We start from the raw sequence: 16,715 nt of genomic DNA on the forward strand, positions 1-16,715 counted from the left end.
AAATTTGCGTAATAAATTTCCATGTGCAAATAACAAACAAAGATGTCTATTTCAAATAATACCAATTAAGTTTTCTAGGCACAAGTGACACCCCAGGGCACTGGAAAGCCAAGTTTATAAAATAATGTGTCACTATAAAATCAAGGATATAAATTTAAATCACCCAGTTGAATAAAGTTATAAAATGTTATAAATTTTTTCATAACTGTAAAATGTATACAAGATTATATAAAATTATAATATATAAAACATAATTTTATAATTATATAATATGTAAAATTTCTATTTTATAATTATATAAAATAAATTTTATATTTTTCTATTATTAAAATTATGTAAATTTTTATTCAATTAAAATGCCATTATACAATTTAAAAGTAATGCCTTTCTTTTGATTATGAAATTTGTAGCACAGCTTCATTGCTTTGTGAATGAAGTGCATATATTTTCTCATCAGATAACTTTTCCAAAACAAAACAGCTTTCTCTCTTTGAAAACTTTTAGGCAATCTTTTTAACGCTGGGTTTCTTACATTTAGACTTCAGAACTACTGAACCTGAGAACGTTCTGGAGAAGAAGCCAAAGGTAGTTGAAGATAGACCGTTCAACATGAAGGTTAATATTTAAAGAGTCTCAAAGACAAAGACAAAGATGACCTTAATTATTAGAATACTACTTAAATCCCTTATAAAATCTTTTAAATTAACTGCAGTGCTTTTAAGTTAAAATATGTGAGACATGCTATAATACTAGACAACTAACTATAATTCACGTCTGCTAAATTACTATTTTTACAGTTGAAGAAAAGTTAAGGACAAAATCTAAAAGCAACTCTAGACTAATATCAATATGAAATTTTTACAAAAAATTATTAACATGTTTAAAATCTTGCTATTTGCCATGAATTGCCCTAATGCCTTTACAGGTTTTAACTAATCAGTCCTCAAAACTACTGACTAAACAAGGTACAGTATTATTTGTTTTATAGACGAGGAAACTGAGGCACAGAATGTTATGAATTTGTTCAGAGACATAGAGCTACTAAATCTGTAATTCAAACACTAGTGTCCACTAGGGTTTTATAATGTTTTATAATATCATCTATGAATAAAAGAGAAAAAGTATATATGTTTGCTCATTCAGACATAGTTTTAACCTTAGAAGCTTTTCATAAAATCTGCAAGGTTTTTTAAAAAATGAGATTAATGTAATGCAAAATGACATCAATACAAAGTGCAAAAATATGACAATAGTTTAATAATGACAGCTCTTTAATCGAATGTTTACTGTGAACAGGCTCTGTACTAAAAGCTTCACATGAATTAATTCATTAAATCCTTAAAGCCCAAGGGATCAGTTTTTGTATTATCTTCATTTTACAGATGAGGAAATTACTACTAAGTAACTTGCCTGAAGTCGGACATTCAAGGAATTGCTAAACCATTGCTTAGTCCTAAGTCTGTCTCACTTGAAAGTGGAAACTCTAAACCATTTTCTACCAGCATTTAACTTTTTCTCTACTGATGCAACAATTTCATCAGACGTATTTACAGGGCTTCCCCCTCCCTAATTCTTTCTCTCATTATTAAGCACCTTTTTTTTTTTTTTTTTTTTTTTTTTTTGAGATAGAGTTTTGCTCTTGTTGCCCAGGCTGGAGTGCAATGGCGCGATCTCAGCTCATGAGCCCCCACGCCTGGCTAATTTTGTATTTTCAGTAGAGACGGGGTTTCTCCACGTTGATCAGGTTGGTCTCAAACTCCTGACCTCAGTGATCCACCCGCCTTGGCCTCCCAAAGTGTTGGGATTACAGGCATGAGTCACCATGCCCAGGTGCATTATTAAGTTCTAAACTGCTGGGAGCAAGAAAGGTAGGAAGTTTGTCTTTGTCCTCCTCTTCCCACACCTTTATCCAACCCCACAACATTTATCCTATCACAGGGAAGAAAAAAAAAACAAGAAAAGCTTAAGAAACTGAACCCTTCAAGTCCTGTTGCCTCTGCAAATCATTTAACTTCTTTGGGATATAAGTTAGGAATACCAGCTTATGGCTTACAAACTCAAATAATTTTCAAGTACTTCATAAAGTGTCATATGGAAATAAAAATTATCAGGAGAACTGTCACCCCACTAAGCAGTAATCACAATATAAAATCTCCATTACATGCAAGATATCCCACTTTTGCCACTGGAAATATATCACCAAAAGGTATTCTCTTAAATACTAAAAAACTGATTCAATATAGTGCTTGGGGAAAAAAGATAGAATATCACATCTTGTATTCAGAGTATCAAGGAAAGGCAAACACAAAGGATATTTCCAAAATTTTACCTCCGACCGAACACCTCCGGGCTATTTCCCAGTAAACCAGACCAACAGAATAGATGTCAGCTCGTTTGAAGGACTCAAAGATATTCACATTCATTGTATCATCAAGCATTTCAGGAGCCATATACCTTCAAAAACATGCACACTTCAGATTCTGTGTATGACTTTATAGCACTCCAGTAAAACAATCTTAATAAATTAGGATAGCTTATGCCATTTTAAAAGGCAGATTTGAGGCATGAATAAAATTAAAAGAATACATTATTGACTCAACCATCAAGTGTGCTCAGCAGCACTCCACCCATACTTTCTCTCAGTGAACAATTTTATTATACAAAAAATATAGCCATGTTTGAACAAGAGTCAGTGTAAGAAATCTACAGTCCATGGACCTGACCGAGCCTCACTGTACTAGGGAGATTTTGGAGATTTCCCAGAATACTGAAGTGAGGATGCAACACCCTCCCAAGTTCTTGCAAGGGTGTTAGATCCTCTGAAGGAATCCAGCATCCAAGGCTTCCCTGAAGGTTCCTGATGTGGGGATAATCAGACGGGTGAGCTAAGGCTTTTCTTGCACAGGGAAAAGAAGTCCCTTAGGGCTACCCAGTGTGAATAAACTGCCCGGAAGTGCTCCTGGGGTTTCATTAAAGTCTCCCAGTGAATCATGAGAGGCATTCACAGGCACTGTCCTAGGAATCTCAAATATGGCTTGAAGGCCAGCTATAGCAGCTTAGAATTTCTGTACTCTCAAGGGCCTTTAACAACTCCAAAAAAATATTTTGGTTGTTTCTAATTTCAAGGTCAAGAACTCTGGAATTTTGCCAAAGTAATATAGAGCCTGAAATTCAAGTAAAAAGAATTGGAAGTAGGCTGGCCATATGGCCAAAGGCTGGCTATAACAAGAAAAACACCAGAAATCCCATTCCTAATGGGCCTGACCTGACACATGTGTGGTAGATGTTGTTACTTCACACTCATTCTTAATCTTCAGATTCTGTTCCTTGAAAATGGGAACTGTATCCAAACTCATATTATCTTAATACATATCAATTTGGGAGACTTAATGATAAGTAAAAGTATAGGTAATACATAAATTGTGATTTAAAGAATAAGGCAATATAGTAGCACATAAGTGTATTCAGCATATAGAGTCCCTACCTATCTATTTCAACATATTGATTCTGTGTCTGTTGTGTAGAACCTGAATAGGTAGAACTAGTCCTGAGTTTCAGTTCATTTATGGGATATAAAGGCTTTGGAGGAGCTACATACTGCTGACGTTTCTTTTCTTATCTGTAGGAAAATGCATTCTCAGAAGATGGCACACTAAAAATAATACATCACTATCTCTTCCGCCGTTTCTCTCCACTGGACTCTGTAGCTAAATGGCTGCAATCCATGTGGCCCAAAATGCCAGCTCTCCTTGCTTTATAACCATTATGCCCACTAACTTCTCAGTGATCCAGAGAAGACTTCCGGATTTCTTGGGCCCAGTGGTTTCCCATTTGGACCTGAGCCTCCTCCACACACATGAGGACATTCATGCTTATTGGGCACTCTCACATCTTACTATGCTACCCAAGTCAGTCATCTTACCTCTTCGTTCCCACTTTAGGATTCTGAGGTATGTCGATAGTGTTCAGTATTGAATCATGCTTCACAGCCAACCCTAAGTCCGCTATGGCACAAGTTTCACATTTTTTCACTAAGATATTCTTTGATTTTATGTCTCGATGAGCAATAGCAGGTTTACCTATGAAGCATAAGAAGAACATATTCATTTTTTCTTTACCGAAGACTGTTCAAGAGAAATCATCCTGAAGACTTAGCTCTAAATGAGCTAATTCAAAAAGAGTGTTCTTCAAAGTTCCTGTCACTATCTAAATTATCTTGTTTATTTATGTACCTGCTGAATCATCTGTCTCTCCCAAGTAAACTGTAAACTGAATAAGGACAGTTACTATTTTGTTCAACAACATTCCTCTATTGCTTAGAGCACTAGATGACTAGATCAATAATAAACATTTTTTAATAGATGAAGAAAGAATTAGTACTGCTATGTTCTCATAAGAGCATAGCAAATATTGTTTTACAAAATAAGTCTGAAAACTTCTATTACCCCACACCAGCAGTTCTCAGTTGTGGCCAAAAGATCCCCAAGGTCCTTGCAACTCTTTTCTAACTATGCATCTGTGTGACACCACCTTTTCTTCACATATTTCAACTAAAACAACATATGAGAACAGACGGAATGAAGAACAGGTATGAAAATCCAGACATTAAAACAGACATTAAAGGGATTTGCAACAATGTAAAACAAAACCAATATTTTCACTTGATCAGTTTTTGTATTAGAAAAAAATGTTGTTATATTTAAAATGTTATTTATGTTAACATTTAATTGGTTATTATTTTAAGCAAATTAATAAGTACTTTTAAATTCCTCAATTTTAATTTCTAATATTGTAAACAGTAACAGATACAAGTTACATACACAAAAACCTTTGTAGTCCTCAATAATTTTAAGAGTGTAAAGAGATCATGAGTTCAAATGTGAGAACCACTGCCCTGTCTAGACTAATTGACTCTCTAGAGTCAACCTCTTAATAAATAGAAATGGCAGTAGGTACTATTTGGCTTCAAGTACATGATCTACAAATTTTTTTTTTCAAAATCACGTTATACTTTCCAATTACTTTTTTAATTATCAAAAGTAAACATTTACATTATTTGTATTCTGTGAATATAGGACATTTGCCACTAAAGCAAGATCTCTGGGTACATATGCTAAATGGCAAAGATAGAACCACTAGGAACAATTTTTTAAAAATATTATTATGGATAAGATACAAAATAGTGAGTATATTGATGAGAGTTGGCTATATCATGACAACACCTTTAGCTTTAAAAATTACCTTTACTGTTTCTTTACTGGTTTTTTTTTTTTTTTTTTTTTTTTGAGATAGGGTTTCGCTCTGTCACCCAAACCAGAGTGCAGTGGTGCAATCGTAACTCACTGCAGCCTGGAGGTGATCCTCCCACCTCAGCCTCCCAAGTGGCTGGAACTAAAGGCACATGCCACCACAACCGAACTTTTTTTTTTTTTTTTTTTTTTTTTTTTTGGTAGAGATGGAGATCTCACTATGTTGCCCAGGCTGGTCTCAAATTCCTGGCCTCAAGTGATCCTCTCACGTAGACTACCAAAATGCTGGGATTATGGGATTATGGGTGTAAGCCACCGTGCCCAGCCTAAAGAAATAATAATTAATTATTTCTAATAAATTAAAATATAACTAAGTACTTCTATCCTCATATTCAAAGTAGAAAAAAATGAAAAGGAAATACATACCTTGTGTCCCAACAATCTCCATATGAAGGTGTGCCAGACCACTAGCAATTGAGAGGGCCAGCTTGATCATTCCAGCCACCGTCACTATATTTCTATTCAAATAGTCATATAAGGAGCCCTGTTCATGATATTCAGATACCAGCCAAAGTTGAGTCCAGGTTCCATTATCTAACATGAAAATATAATTTTGTTGTTGTAAATACATATTGAGAAAGAAGCCAAAAGCTTTTGACAAATATCAGTGTTTAATCAGTGTTTAATCTGTATTGTTAACAAAGCAAAGTTAATTGCTTCAGTGGTAATGCTTACAGTCCAAGTTAGTAAAGAAAAAATTCTCAATGAATTCCTGAAGATACTGATATGTTGGAACCATAAAAATAGAAAGTTGTGAGGTTGTGATTGATTCTAACAACTGAATAACTCCTTTCTCATTTCCTCTCTATCAATATCTGCTAGCAATAGTAACCACATTATAGGAGAAATCACTGAGAGATGCATTTAGGCTCAGTGTTGTGTTATAAATTACTCTGAGCTTTTAAGAAAAATTGTACCAATAAAGATCAGAAATATAACAAATGTATGCAAAGTATTATTTCTATCATAAAAGCTCTAACATTCTAAAAATGTTGATGTTATTCACCTTTCAAAATATAAAGTTGATGATTTTCCCCAAAAGCTTATAGTAAGAGCCAAACACAATTACTAGACATTTTCAAATAATTTACCTCATTTAGCCAACACCTAATCCAGCTTATAAAAGACGTTTAGAAAAGCAATCACCCTAAAACTTTTCTACATATTAGTAGAGTGAGCTTTAGTTTTTGAAATAAAATGTCTACAGTAACCCTGGGTGGTCCTGACCAGTTCTAACACTCAGGGAAAGGATCTATAATGAACATTTGCTAAGGACCTATCTGGCCAAATGCTTTATGTATAACAGCTCTTTGTTATCCAAATATTTAATTTCCAAATCTGGGTAGTGATAAAAATTTCCTACGAATTTAAAAGTCAACATAACATGGTAAAGCTCATTAACATACAACATATAAAAATAATCCTTACTCACACCTCTCTCCCTGATTGACACCAGTGGCTATCTTGCCCTCTAACATCAATGCTTTTGTCAGACAGTTGACTAAAGAGTGAAACTGTAAATGTTGCAAAAGGTAAAGGAATTAAAAAATCAAAGTGAAGTTAGAGATCATTTGGAATCATGCAAAAAGCCACTGACAAGTTAGGAGATGATAGAGGTAGACCAGTTAAACTCAAGAAGAGAAAACCAAGGATAATATCTCTAGTGCATATTATTATTTTATTTTTATGTATTCATTTTTTGAGACAGAATGTCACTCTGTCGCTCAGCTGGAGTGCAGTGGTGCAATCTCGGCTCACTGCAACCTCTGCCTCCTGGGTTCAAGCAATTCTCCTGCCCCGGCCTCCTGAGTAGCTGGGATTACAGGCATCTGCCACCAAGCCCATCTAATTTTTTTTTTTTTTTTTTTTTTTTTTGGTATTTTTAGTAGAAACGGGATTTCACCATGTTGGCCAGGCTAATCTTGAACTCCTGACCTCAGGTGATCCGCCCCCCTTGGCCTCCCAAAGTGATGGGATTACAGGTGTGAGCCACCATGCCTGGCCAATGCATATTATTTTATAATCCAATAAACATCATGATTAAACTAGCCCATAAAGATGATCCATGTACAGCCATAACTGCTTTGACAGCGTTGCTGCTTAATCCAACCAGCAGGCAGTTCAGCTCAAGATTAGGAGGGAAAAGAAAACATTCTTAAGAGCTAAATGAGAAATGTTTCCTCAATGATCTGGATACAGTTTCAAAGTATATGTAGTTACAAATCTGGAAAGAACTTTTTTTGTTAGCCGTCTTGCCTTTACCCCGTTTCTCCTTAGCAAATCAGAAATGGCAAATCATCAACAAACATAATTATGGCCAAAATGTATGCTAAATGCTAAGCCTCTCTTTTTCCATCCAAGTAATAACGAATACTTTTATGATTAAGTTTATATCACATAAAATTGACTATACGTTCTGAATTTTCACAGGCAATGGTGAATCCTTGACATTCATAGATAATTTGTCTTAACCCTTTTTTAGACTGGGGTTACAACCTCGACTCTACCAAAGTTCTTCCTGAGTATTACTAACCAGAGTTAAGGTTTAAAAGCCGACTGAATCAAGTTTTCCTCACTTTTGTTACCTATTGGGGCACTAATGAACAGTTAAATAACAATTGCGTAAAAAAGAAGAGTAAAAGCATAGATAATCAATGAATTTTATATCCAATCTGTGATTATACAAGCGTAGGTATTTTAAATATCAGAAAGCTGATGCTCTGACTTGCTCCATGAAACTCAAAAAATAACAAACACTACATGGCACCCTTAATGGTGGTCTCAAGACACAAATTGTGCACAAAGTAACGTTCACAGAAAAGTTCACTAAAAGTGTCTTGCTTGCCACCATTCCAATACAATCAAAAGAGAATATTTTCAGAAATTTTGAGTCTTGAAGATGAAGGCTGTTATACGGATGAAAAATACAGCCCTAACAAAGTTGAGCATTCAGCTAGTATTAATTGGTATGTCTGTATTGGTTATTAAAATATTGAAATATTTCTGTCCTGGTTGGTAAACAGCTGCTATTCAAAACTCCTGGGCTGGGCGCAGTGGCTCAAGCCTGCAAATCCAGCACTTTGGGAGGCCGAGGAGGGCGGATAACGAGGTCAGGAGTTCAAGACCAGACTGGCCAACATAGTGAAAACCCTGTCTCCACTAAAAATACAAAAATTAGCCAGGTGTGGTGGCAGGTGCCTGTAGTTCCAGCTACTTGGGACTACTTGGGAGGCTGAGGCAGGAGAATCGCTTGAACCCAGGAGGCGGAGGTTCCAGTGAGGTGAGATCGTGCCACTGCACTCCAGCCTGGGCAACATAGCGAGACTCTGTCTCAAAAAAACAAACAAAAACTCCCAATGATACTCCTTTGACCTAGACATCCAGATGCCTCCATATCTCTTCATGACCAAGCAGCATCTAATGGGATAAAACCTAGCACGGCAGAGTTCTCCAGGATTCTGCTCCAGATGAGGCTTCTGTTCTGATTAGTTGGTTCCTGCACCAAACAAGTCAGCAAACATTTTAAGCACCACCCTGGCTATCTGGACATCATGATTTCCTATCACTCATTTGCTCTGCTTCATTGTATGGTTATGTACATTTATCTGTGGGAAAGAGGAAAGGATTTTATACAAATTAGACTTTCATATAGACTTTATTAAAACAAAGAGATGAATTTAATTTCTTATCTGATACTAGACAACATTTTTTCACTTGTTGAACACAATTAGATTGGAAATACCTTTGTTGTCAGCAGCAATGAAACCAAGGATGTTTTCATGTCGCAGCATGACCGTCTGGTAAATTTCTGCCTCACGAAACCAAGATCTTTCATCTCTGGAGGAGAATATTTTCACAGCCACATCTTCCCCACACCATCTTCCATGCCACACCTCACCAAATCTACCTTTTCCTACTATTTCCTGAAGCACAATCGTCCTTGCAATTGTCCTTTGAACCAACAGAGGTAGACCTAACCAAAGAAAAGATGGAATTGATGATTAAACACAAATGCCAGAAAAGAACTCTCATAATAATCGCTGTTTTCAGATTTTAAAAAAGCAAATATTTAAGTGCTTTAATAATTTTGTCTATTTTGAAGGAATAAGTACCATTGTAGCAAACTTATTTAATGTCAAAGCATGCTGAAAAAAATACTTCAAATTATGAATATGAATTTGTCTTCTCGTATTCAAAGTAAAAATTTTTTGAACATAGCCTGCTGCTGCAGATATCTGATTTCCAAGAATTGCTGGAAATCTCCTTCATTTGCCCATCAAAGCCAGTCAGGTTACTAAGTACACAAGAGTAAAAGCAAAAAAAAAAAGAAAAAAAATGTGTTAGCCTCTAAAATAAAATGTATGGTTCCTGGTACAACTGGAAGTACAAAATAATTATTTGTGAGTTTTTTCAAAACCAAGCTGAAATTGGAAAGTGAAGAATCAAATGCAATGATGATGTGAGACAATTATATTACACTAAAAGCAAGATACAGTCAAATAAGATATCAAATAAATATTTTCTGCGGAACAAAAAAAAAATTTCAAAGAAAATATATCCTGAATGCATGTATGATGCTTCTATTCTTTGAACTACTAACTCCACCTCTAGAATTCTGTCGCAAATACCTAATGCAAAATGTAGAAAAATTTATGTCAAGATGTTTAATATCTTATTATTATTTATAGGAAAAAAATAAGTAAAAGTGTCAGGTAATGGAATAATTGTGAAATAAAGTGCAGAGATTCAGAGCACAGGTGGGTTCAAATTTCAGCTCTGCCACCTGATAATCACGCACAAGTTATTTCACCTGTCTGTGCTTCAGCTTCTTCATCTGAAAAACTGGGGATAATCAACATTACCCATCCCATAGAGATGATTTGAGAATTAATAAGCATGTTCAGCACCTAGCACAGTATCTGGCCTATTACATGCTCAATAATGGTTAACATTATGTTAATCTTAGGATGGCTTACTCAGAGCCAATAATAATGATGATGCTTATGAAGAGATATTTAATAACATAAAAAAAATTTGCTATAATATTAAATAAAAACAGCATAGTACATTTTATTCTTATAAATATAAGTGTACCTAGCTATTCAAAATATGCACAGAAAATAAGACTCAAGAGGAAATATGCTAAATGTTAGGATGGTTATTTCTCTTGGTGAAACTGGGGTGAGTTATGATAGTCTTCTTTGTAATTTTCCACATTTTCTTTATTTCCACAATAGATATTTATTACTCTAAAATCAAAGGAAAAAATAGTTAAAGAGGTTACAGTCTACATGTATTCTGAAAAGTCACATTCAGTTACTGTTTTTGTACTCAGCTAGGGAGCCCTCATAGCAATGACCCTGTCTTGCGAGGGCTTTGGTCCCTGCACCTAAAACGGGTCACTGTTCGTTCACATGTTCTCATATGAACATATAAGCACAGGCTAAATAAGCACAGACTACAAATCTGTTGTTACAGATCTCAACAATTAGTCACAAAACCCTACAGGCAGAAAGTTTTTTTGAAATCATCTGGTTCAACCCTATCATTTTAGAGATGGCAAAACTGAGGTCCCTCGATAATCAAAGTCTTTCCCAGGATTATGCTGCTAGTGAGAGGCAGACCTAGAATTAAAACAGGGATCTTCAGTGCAAATTCTTCCTCTCTAGAAGCAAACTATAAGGACTGTTTTTGTTTGTTTTTGTTTTTTGAGATGCAGTCTTGCTCTGTCAGGCTGGAGTGCAGCAGCATGATCTCAGCTCACTACTATCTCCACCTCCCAGGTTCAAGCAATTCTCCCACATCAGCCTCCTGAGTAGCTGGGATTACAGGTGTGCACCACTATGCCTGGCTAATTTTTGTATTTTTAGTACAGAAGAAGTTTCATCATATTGGCCAGGCTGGTCTCAAACTCCTGACCTCAAGTGATCCACCTATCTCGGCCTCCCAAAGTGTGGGGATTACAGGCGTGAGCCACCGCGCCCGGCCTGGACTGTTTTTGCAGGCAACAATCAATTTTACTACTTGACCACACACTAAGAGTTGTACTAACAATTATTACGTCAAATCTCAATCTCAGTCTCTCCCTTCCTCCTGCTACCCTATAGTCTTATCTGCATACACACACACATTCACAGAAACATCGCTACCAACAACCAGCACTACCCAAAACACAACAAATGGATAGAGAGCTAGATAAGCTTATGCTTTCAAACAGAAAATTAATCAAGTACATAATCAGTGGTGCAGATCAGGAACAAAGTAAGACAACAACATATAAAGTACTCAAGACAGCAATTAAATTGAGACATTAAAACTCAATAAAACTTGCTTTGGTATCTTTCAAAGCAATCACCAAAATGAATCTAATTCTTCTGGTATGCACCTAGACATTTGATTTGAAGATACATGGATTTTTGCTTCTCCCTGTAGGTTCATTTCAATCTTTTAAGCAGGGGTTGTAGGTTAGCTTTCAATAATGTCACCATCAGTCAGAATTGTTACACTACAAGGGAAAAGCAGCAGCCTACCCAGTTTCTTGGAAGCCATCTGAGACACCATCCATCCTCATCAGTCCATTTTCCCCTCTTGCAGGCATTATATATGTCTTTGAAATTTGTCCCTGACCAGGTCAAGAATAAGCTTCCCAGTTTTTGTTCCTCAGCATCCGACAAAACTGTCTCACATGTAAAGTTATTGGCCAATTAAGAAAAGCAGAGGGAAGCAGACTCCCCCTTCCTCCAATCCCCTCCCTATAGGTGAGTTTTTAGGACTGAGGTCTCACTGTGGATACACCCATTCTCTGATCATGATAGGCAGGGAGGCCTTCTGTTACTTTCAGCTGCTGGTCACTGCCAAACATATGCAACTGGCTTTGGGGGAAAAAAATGCCTAACACTCTTTCAGATCGGTATTTAAAGAAATCATCCATGCTTGGGTACATTTACTACTTTTTATTTTTTTTAAACGAGAGATCTTAGAATAATCTGAAAAGGAGAGAGTCCAGAATCAGTAATTCCAGATTTAGGTTTAAACATGCAAAAAACACCAGAAAATGTAATATTAATTTTTGATTTATGCCCAAGTCCATTACTACTTTCTCAAACTAAATCCCAATCTCTAGTATTAAAATCTCAATTACTTTCATTTGAAAGGAAAATCTTTGGTTATCTTAAATGTATTTAAGGAATAGCTCCAAAATACCTAACATCTTCAGATAAATTAAAATGTTTTTGGGGATGGGGATTAAGCAGAGAGTTATGTAACCTCTTGAACCTTATAAAGAAATCATATAAGGTTTCAAGAAACTTGCCATAAATCAGAGGTCTTTGTGCCTAGAATGTTGTCAATATTCAAGAAATCAAGGCACAGTGGGCCTCAAAGTGTCAGAGTCAAATAAGGAAAGAGTATTGAATATCAAGTTTTAATTTTAAAGAAAAATCTGTCTGATGCATTGGCTCACACCTGTAATCCCAGCACTTTGGGTGACCGAGGCAGGCAGATCACTTGAGTTCAGGAGTTTGAGATGAGCCTGGACAACATGGTGAAACCCCATCTCTACTAAAAATGCAAAAATTAGCCAGGTGTAGTGGGGCACACCTATAATCCTAGCTACTTGGGAGGCTGAGGTAAGAGAATCACTGGAACCCAGGAGGGAGACGTAGCAGTGAGCCAAGATAGCACCACTGCACTCCAGCCTGGGTAACAGGGTGAGAATCTGGAAAAGAAAAGAGGAGAGGAGAGGGGAGGAGAGGAGAGGAGAGGAGAGGGGAGGGGAGGGGAGGGGAGGGGAGGGGAGGGGAGAGGAGAGGAGAGGAGAGGAGAGGGAAGGAAGGAAGGAAGGAAGGAAGGAAGGAAGGAAGGAAGGAAGGAAGGAAAGAAGGAAGGAAGGAAGGAAGGGAGGGAGGGAGGGAGGGAAGAAGGAAGGAAAGAAAGAGGGGAGAGAGAGAGAGGGAAGGAAGGGAGGGAGGGAGGGAAGAAGGAAGGAAAGAAAGAGGGGAGAGAAAGAGAGAGAAGGGAGGGAGGGAGGAAGGAAGGAAGGAAGGAAGGAAGGAAGGAAGGAAGGAAGGAAGGAAGGAAGGAAGGAAGGAAGGAAGGAAGGAAGGAACATGCCAGTCTTCTAGCCAATAATTTAATTTAATTTAATTTCCGGTTTTTAAAACTTTGCAGTTTGGGAGTTTTCTTACCAGTATTCTTCCCTTGAAAGATGCTACCTAATGTGTACAGTGATGGTGTAAACATTTAGACTTTGTCAGTGGGGGGCCAGGTGATTTTGCCCCAGAAGGAGCAAACTCTCTGGGTTCGATTATGTTTTCTTTTCTGATGAATACAAAGCTGCTTCACGCTAAATATGGATGCACATAGAGATGTTATCACCCCTCTGTCCCCTACCTCTGTTAATTGTGTCTGCGTGGATTTTCCTGAAAGCCATTGGCAAGGGAGTTCTTCAAAATGTTGGGCTACAATCTTAATGATCCTTCCAAAACAAGAAGAGATGCAGGGGCCTCTGAAGTGGTTCACCTAGGGTTACTCTTGTTCCTATTTCCGTAAACCATGAGCTAGCAGGATTTCTGGATATATATATATATAGAATCCCCTACCATTTTATGGAGTTTGTTACTCTGGAAAAATTGTCTTCCCACTAACCCCAAGCTCCTGGAAAAAAACAAAAACAAAAACAAAAACAAAAACTTCAAATGCTTTGTGTTGTGAGAGAGGCTCATTTAGGCTATAATACAGCCTGGTACTTTGAATGCTTTACCTGGGGTTCTGGAGTTCCATTAAAGAGGAAGAGAGTTATTAATATACAACTGTAGCCAGCAAAAGCCAGCACAGGAATGCTGCACTGCTGTCTTTAATCTTCTGTTTCTTTGCTTTAAGAACATATTCTTGATTTAATTTCAGGTATGTTCCCTGTTAGCTTCACACATATCCCAGGGAGTATCTATAGACTCTGAAAATCCTCATAACCACAAGCAAAAGTGCTCAAAGAACACTACTTTGTATAACCAACATCGTTCCCTCAGAACTCAACACCTTAAATACTACAACCCTAACTCTTTTGTGTCCATAAAACATTACCAAGAAAGCAACAGTGATTGTTAGTAACCATAATAGGGGGAGGTAGGGAGGAGAGAAAGGAAACTGCTTTCTTGCTTCAGAAATAAATTCTGAAGGAAAGTGAACATAAGAATCTGGACACCTAAAGTTATAAAAAGCAACTGAGAAGACTTAATTCTATAGGCCACAATGGTTTTTCTCTACCTCAGGTACTAAAAGGAGTTCCTATACCAGAGCTCACCATGTATCCTTTCAAGATGGAATTCATAGTATTTGGGCCCTTTTGTTAAAAAGTTTTTATTTACTTTTAAATAAAGAGTTTGCTTATGAAAAAATGGACCATGGTAACATACCAGAGCCAGATCCAGAGGCAGTTACATCATAAATCAGATCTTTCAGGGTTTTTCCAGCATTTACCAGATTGCACTCAGAGAGTGGTTCCTCCACATTCGGTCTCTTTTTCTTCCTGTAGGAGCACTGTCGACCCTGGCATGCCCATATTGTCAGCATCGCAGCTATGGACAGGAGGCAAACAGGCACAGTAATAATGATGGCCAGCTCCATGGGTCCAAGTTTTGGGGCATTTGGTGATGCTAAAGTTTAAAGAAGAAAGAACATGACCATAAATCAACCCATTTTAAGTATTTTTGGAATTGGAATTGCAATCACCAAAATTTCACATCCAGAATATGCAGCTACACAGTATGCACTTATGTTCATTGGTAAAGGCTCTCTGTGGTATAAGAAAAGATGGAGAAAAAGAAATGAGATTAGGCTGCAGCTAGGAATGGTTATGGCAGGTGACAATAAGAAATATGATTAGGATACTGGAAACTAGCACATGGGATCTGTTTTACGATCTCTGAAGCATTTCACTCTTTTCTATCTACTATTTTCCTCCATTATTCAGCAGTACACTTTTTTTTTTTTCACTCTATCACCCAGGCTGGAGTGCAGGGGTGTAATCTGGGCTCACTGCAACCTCCACCTCCCAGGTTCAAGCCATTCTCCTGCCTCAGCCTCCTGAGTAGCTGAGACTACAGGCGCCCACCACCACACCCGGCTAATTTTTGTATTTTTATTAGAGACAGAGTTTCACCATGTTGGCCAGGCTGGTCTCAAACTCCTGACCTCAGGTGATCCACCCACCTCAGCCTCCCAAAGTGCTGAGATTACAGGCGTGAGCCACCATGCCTGGCCACAGTAGTCCACTTTTAAAGTATGTACATTCATTCTTTCATGCCGAAATAATTATTGGGCTCTTGCAATGTGTTGCTGCTATTCCAGGTGCTGGATATACAATGGTGAGCAAAGAGCCCAAATTCCTGTTCTTGAGTCATATATGTTCTCACTCATCTACTAAACAGATGTTTAACACAAAAGCAAGAAAGAATGGTGCTACAAAAAAAAAAAAAAAAAATGAAGCAGGGAAGAGACAGGGAATGATAGTGGGATGAAAAGGATTAAGAAAAGGACTGTGAATTTTATTCTAAAAAGTTGTTTCAGGGTTTTGGTAGGTGAGAAGCATGATCTAACTTTTATTCTGAGTGGCCGCTGTGTGAATAGACACTAGAGAAGCAAGAATAAATGTGAATAGGCCAATTAGAAACCTAATGCAAGAAGCCAGTTGGGAGACCGTGGTGTTGGCTGACAACCTTACCTAAAATAGCACTTCGTTCCCATTCCCTGTACACTCTCAAGACCCTTGTCCTGCTTGATTTTAAATCCTAGCTCTGATCACCACCTAACACATCACATACTCATTTATTGATTACCCAGTTCCCTCCAGAAGACATAAGCTTTGGGAGAGGAAGAAGTCTGCCTGCTTTGTTCCCAGCCATATGTCCAGTGTTTACAATGATGCCTGACACATAGTAGATGATCAGTAAATAGTTCTTCAATGACAGAATCACTAAAAGTTCTACTAGTGGTATTCCTATAAGAGACAAGACTTTTCATTTTAGAAAAATAAATGTGATCATTGAAACCAAGTAACATAAGGATATAATTAAATTTGTGATTCTAATTTTAAAAACACATGAAGCCAATTTTTTTTTTGCTTAAACTTCATCTTGCATTTAAGAAATCTTTTTTTAATTTAGAAAAAAAAGTGATACATGAAAAATCTATGATGACAGATAATTTCCTGTGTTTTTCAAAGAAGTTATTTTGACACTTGAAACTGACACATTGTTCATTTCCTTTTCATTGACTAAAGATAGCCTCTGCATCAATCCCATTTCATCCCTTTGTCCTACCACTGTGGTGTTGATTTTTGTTTTTAATAAATCTTACAGCATATTTGATAGACTATGGGAACAGAATTGAAGAGACTTAGGTTCTCAA

At 37.1% G+C, this 16,715-nt stretch overlaps 1 protein-coding gene across 2 annotated transcripts in view; it reads right to left on the bottom strand.

Moving 5' to 3' along the window:
• The window catches only part of ACVR1C (activin A receptor type 1C), a 99,753-nt gene that overhangs the window by 11,725 nt on the left and 71,313 nt on the right, over positions 1-16,715 (bottom strand). The window contains exons 3-7 of one of the 2 annotated variants that reach the window (XM_005573224.5): positions 14,723-14,962; positions 9,052-9,282; positions 5,676-5,843; positions 3,923-4,079; positions 2,330-2,454 (exon numbers count right to left, since the gene is read on the bottom strand). In XM_005573224.5, the coding sequence (XP_005573281.3) occupies positions 2,330-2,454; positions 3,923-4,079; positions 5,676-5,843; positions 9,052-9,282; positions 14,723-14,962 (921 nt within the window). The remainder of the gene's footprint in view (positions 1-2,329; positions 2,455-3,922; positions 4,080-5,675; positions 5,844-9,051; positions 9,283-14,722; positions 14,963-16,715) is intronic. The other variant, XM_005573230.5, reaches the window with a different exon arrangement.

This window comes from Macaca fascicularis, chromosome 12 (genome assembly GCF_037993035.2).
Source record: "Macaca fascicularis isolate 582-1 chromosome 12, T2T-MFA8v1.1".
NCBI lineage: Eukaryota > Metazoa > Chordata > Mammalia > Primates > Cercopithecidae > Macaca > Macaca fascicularis.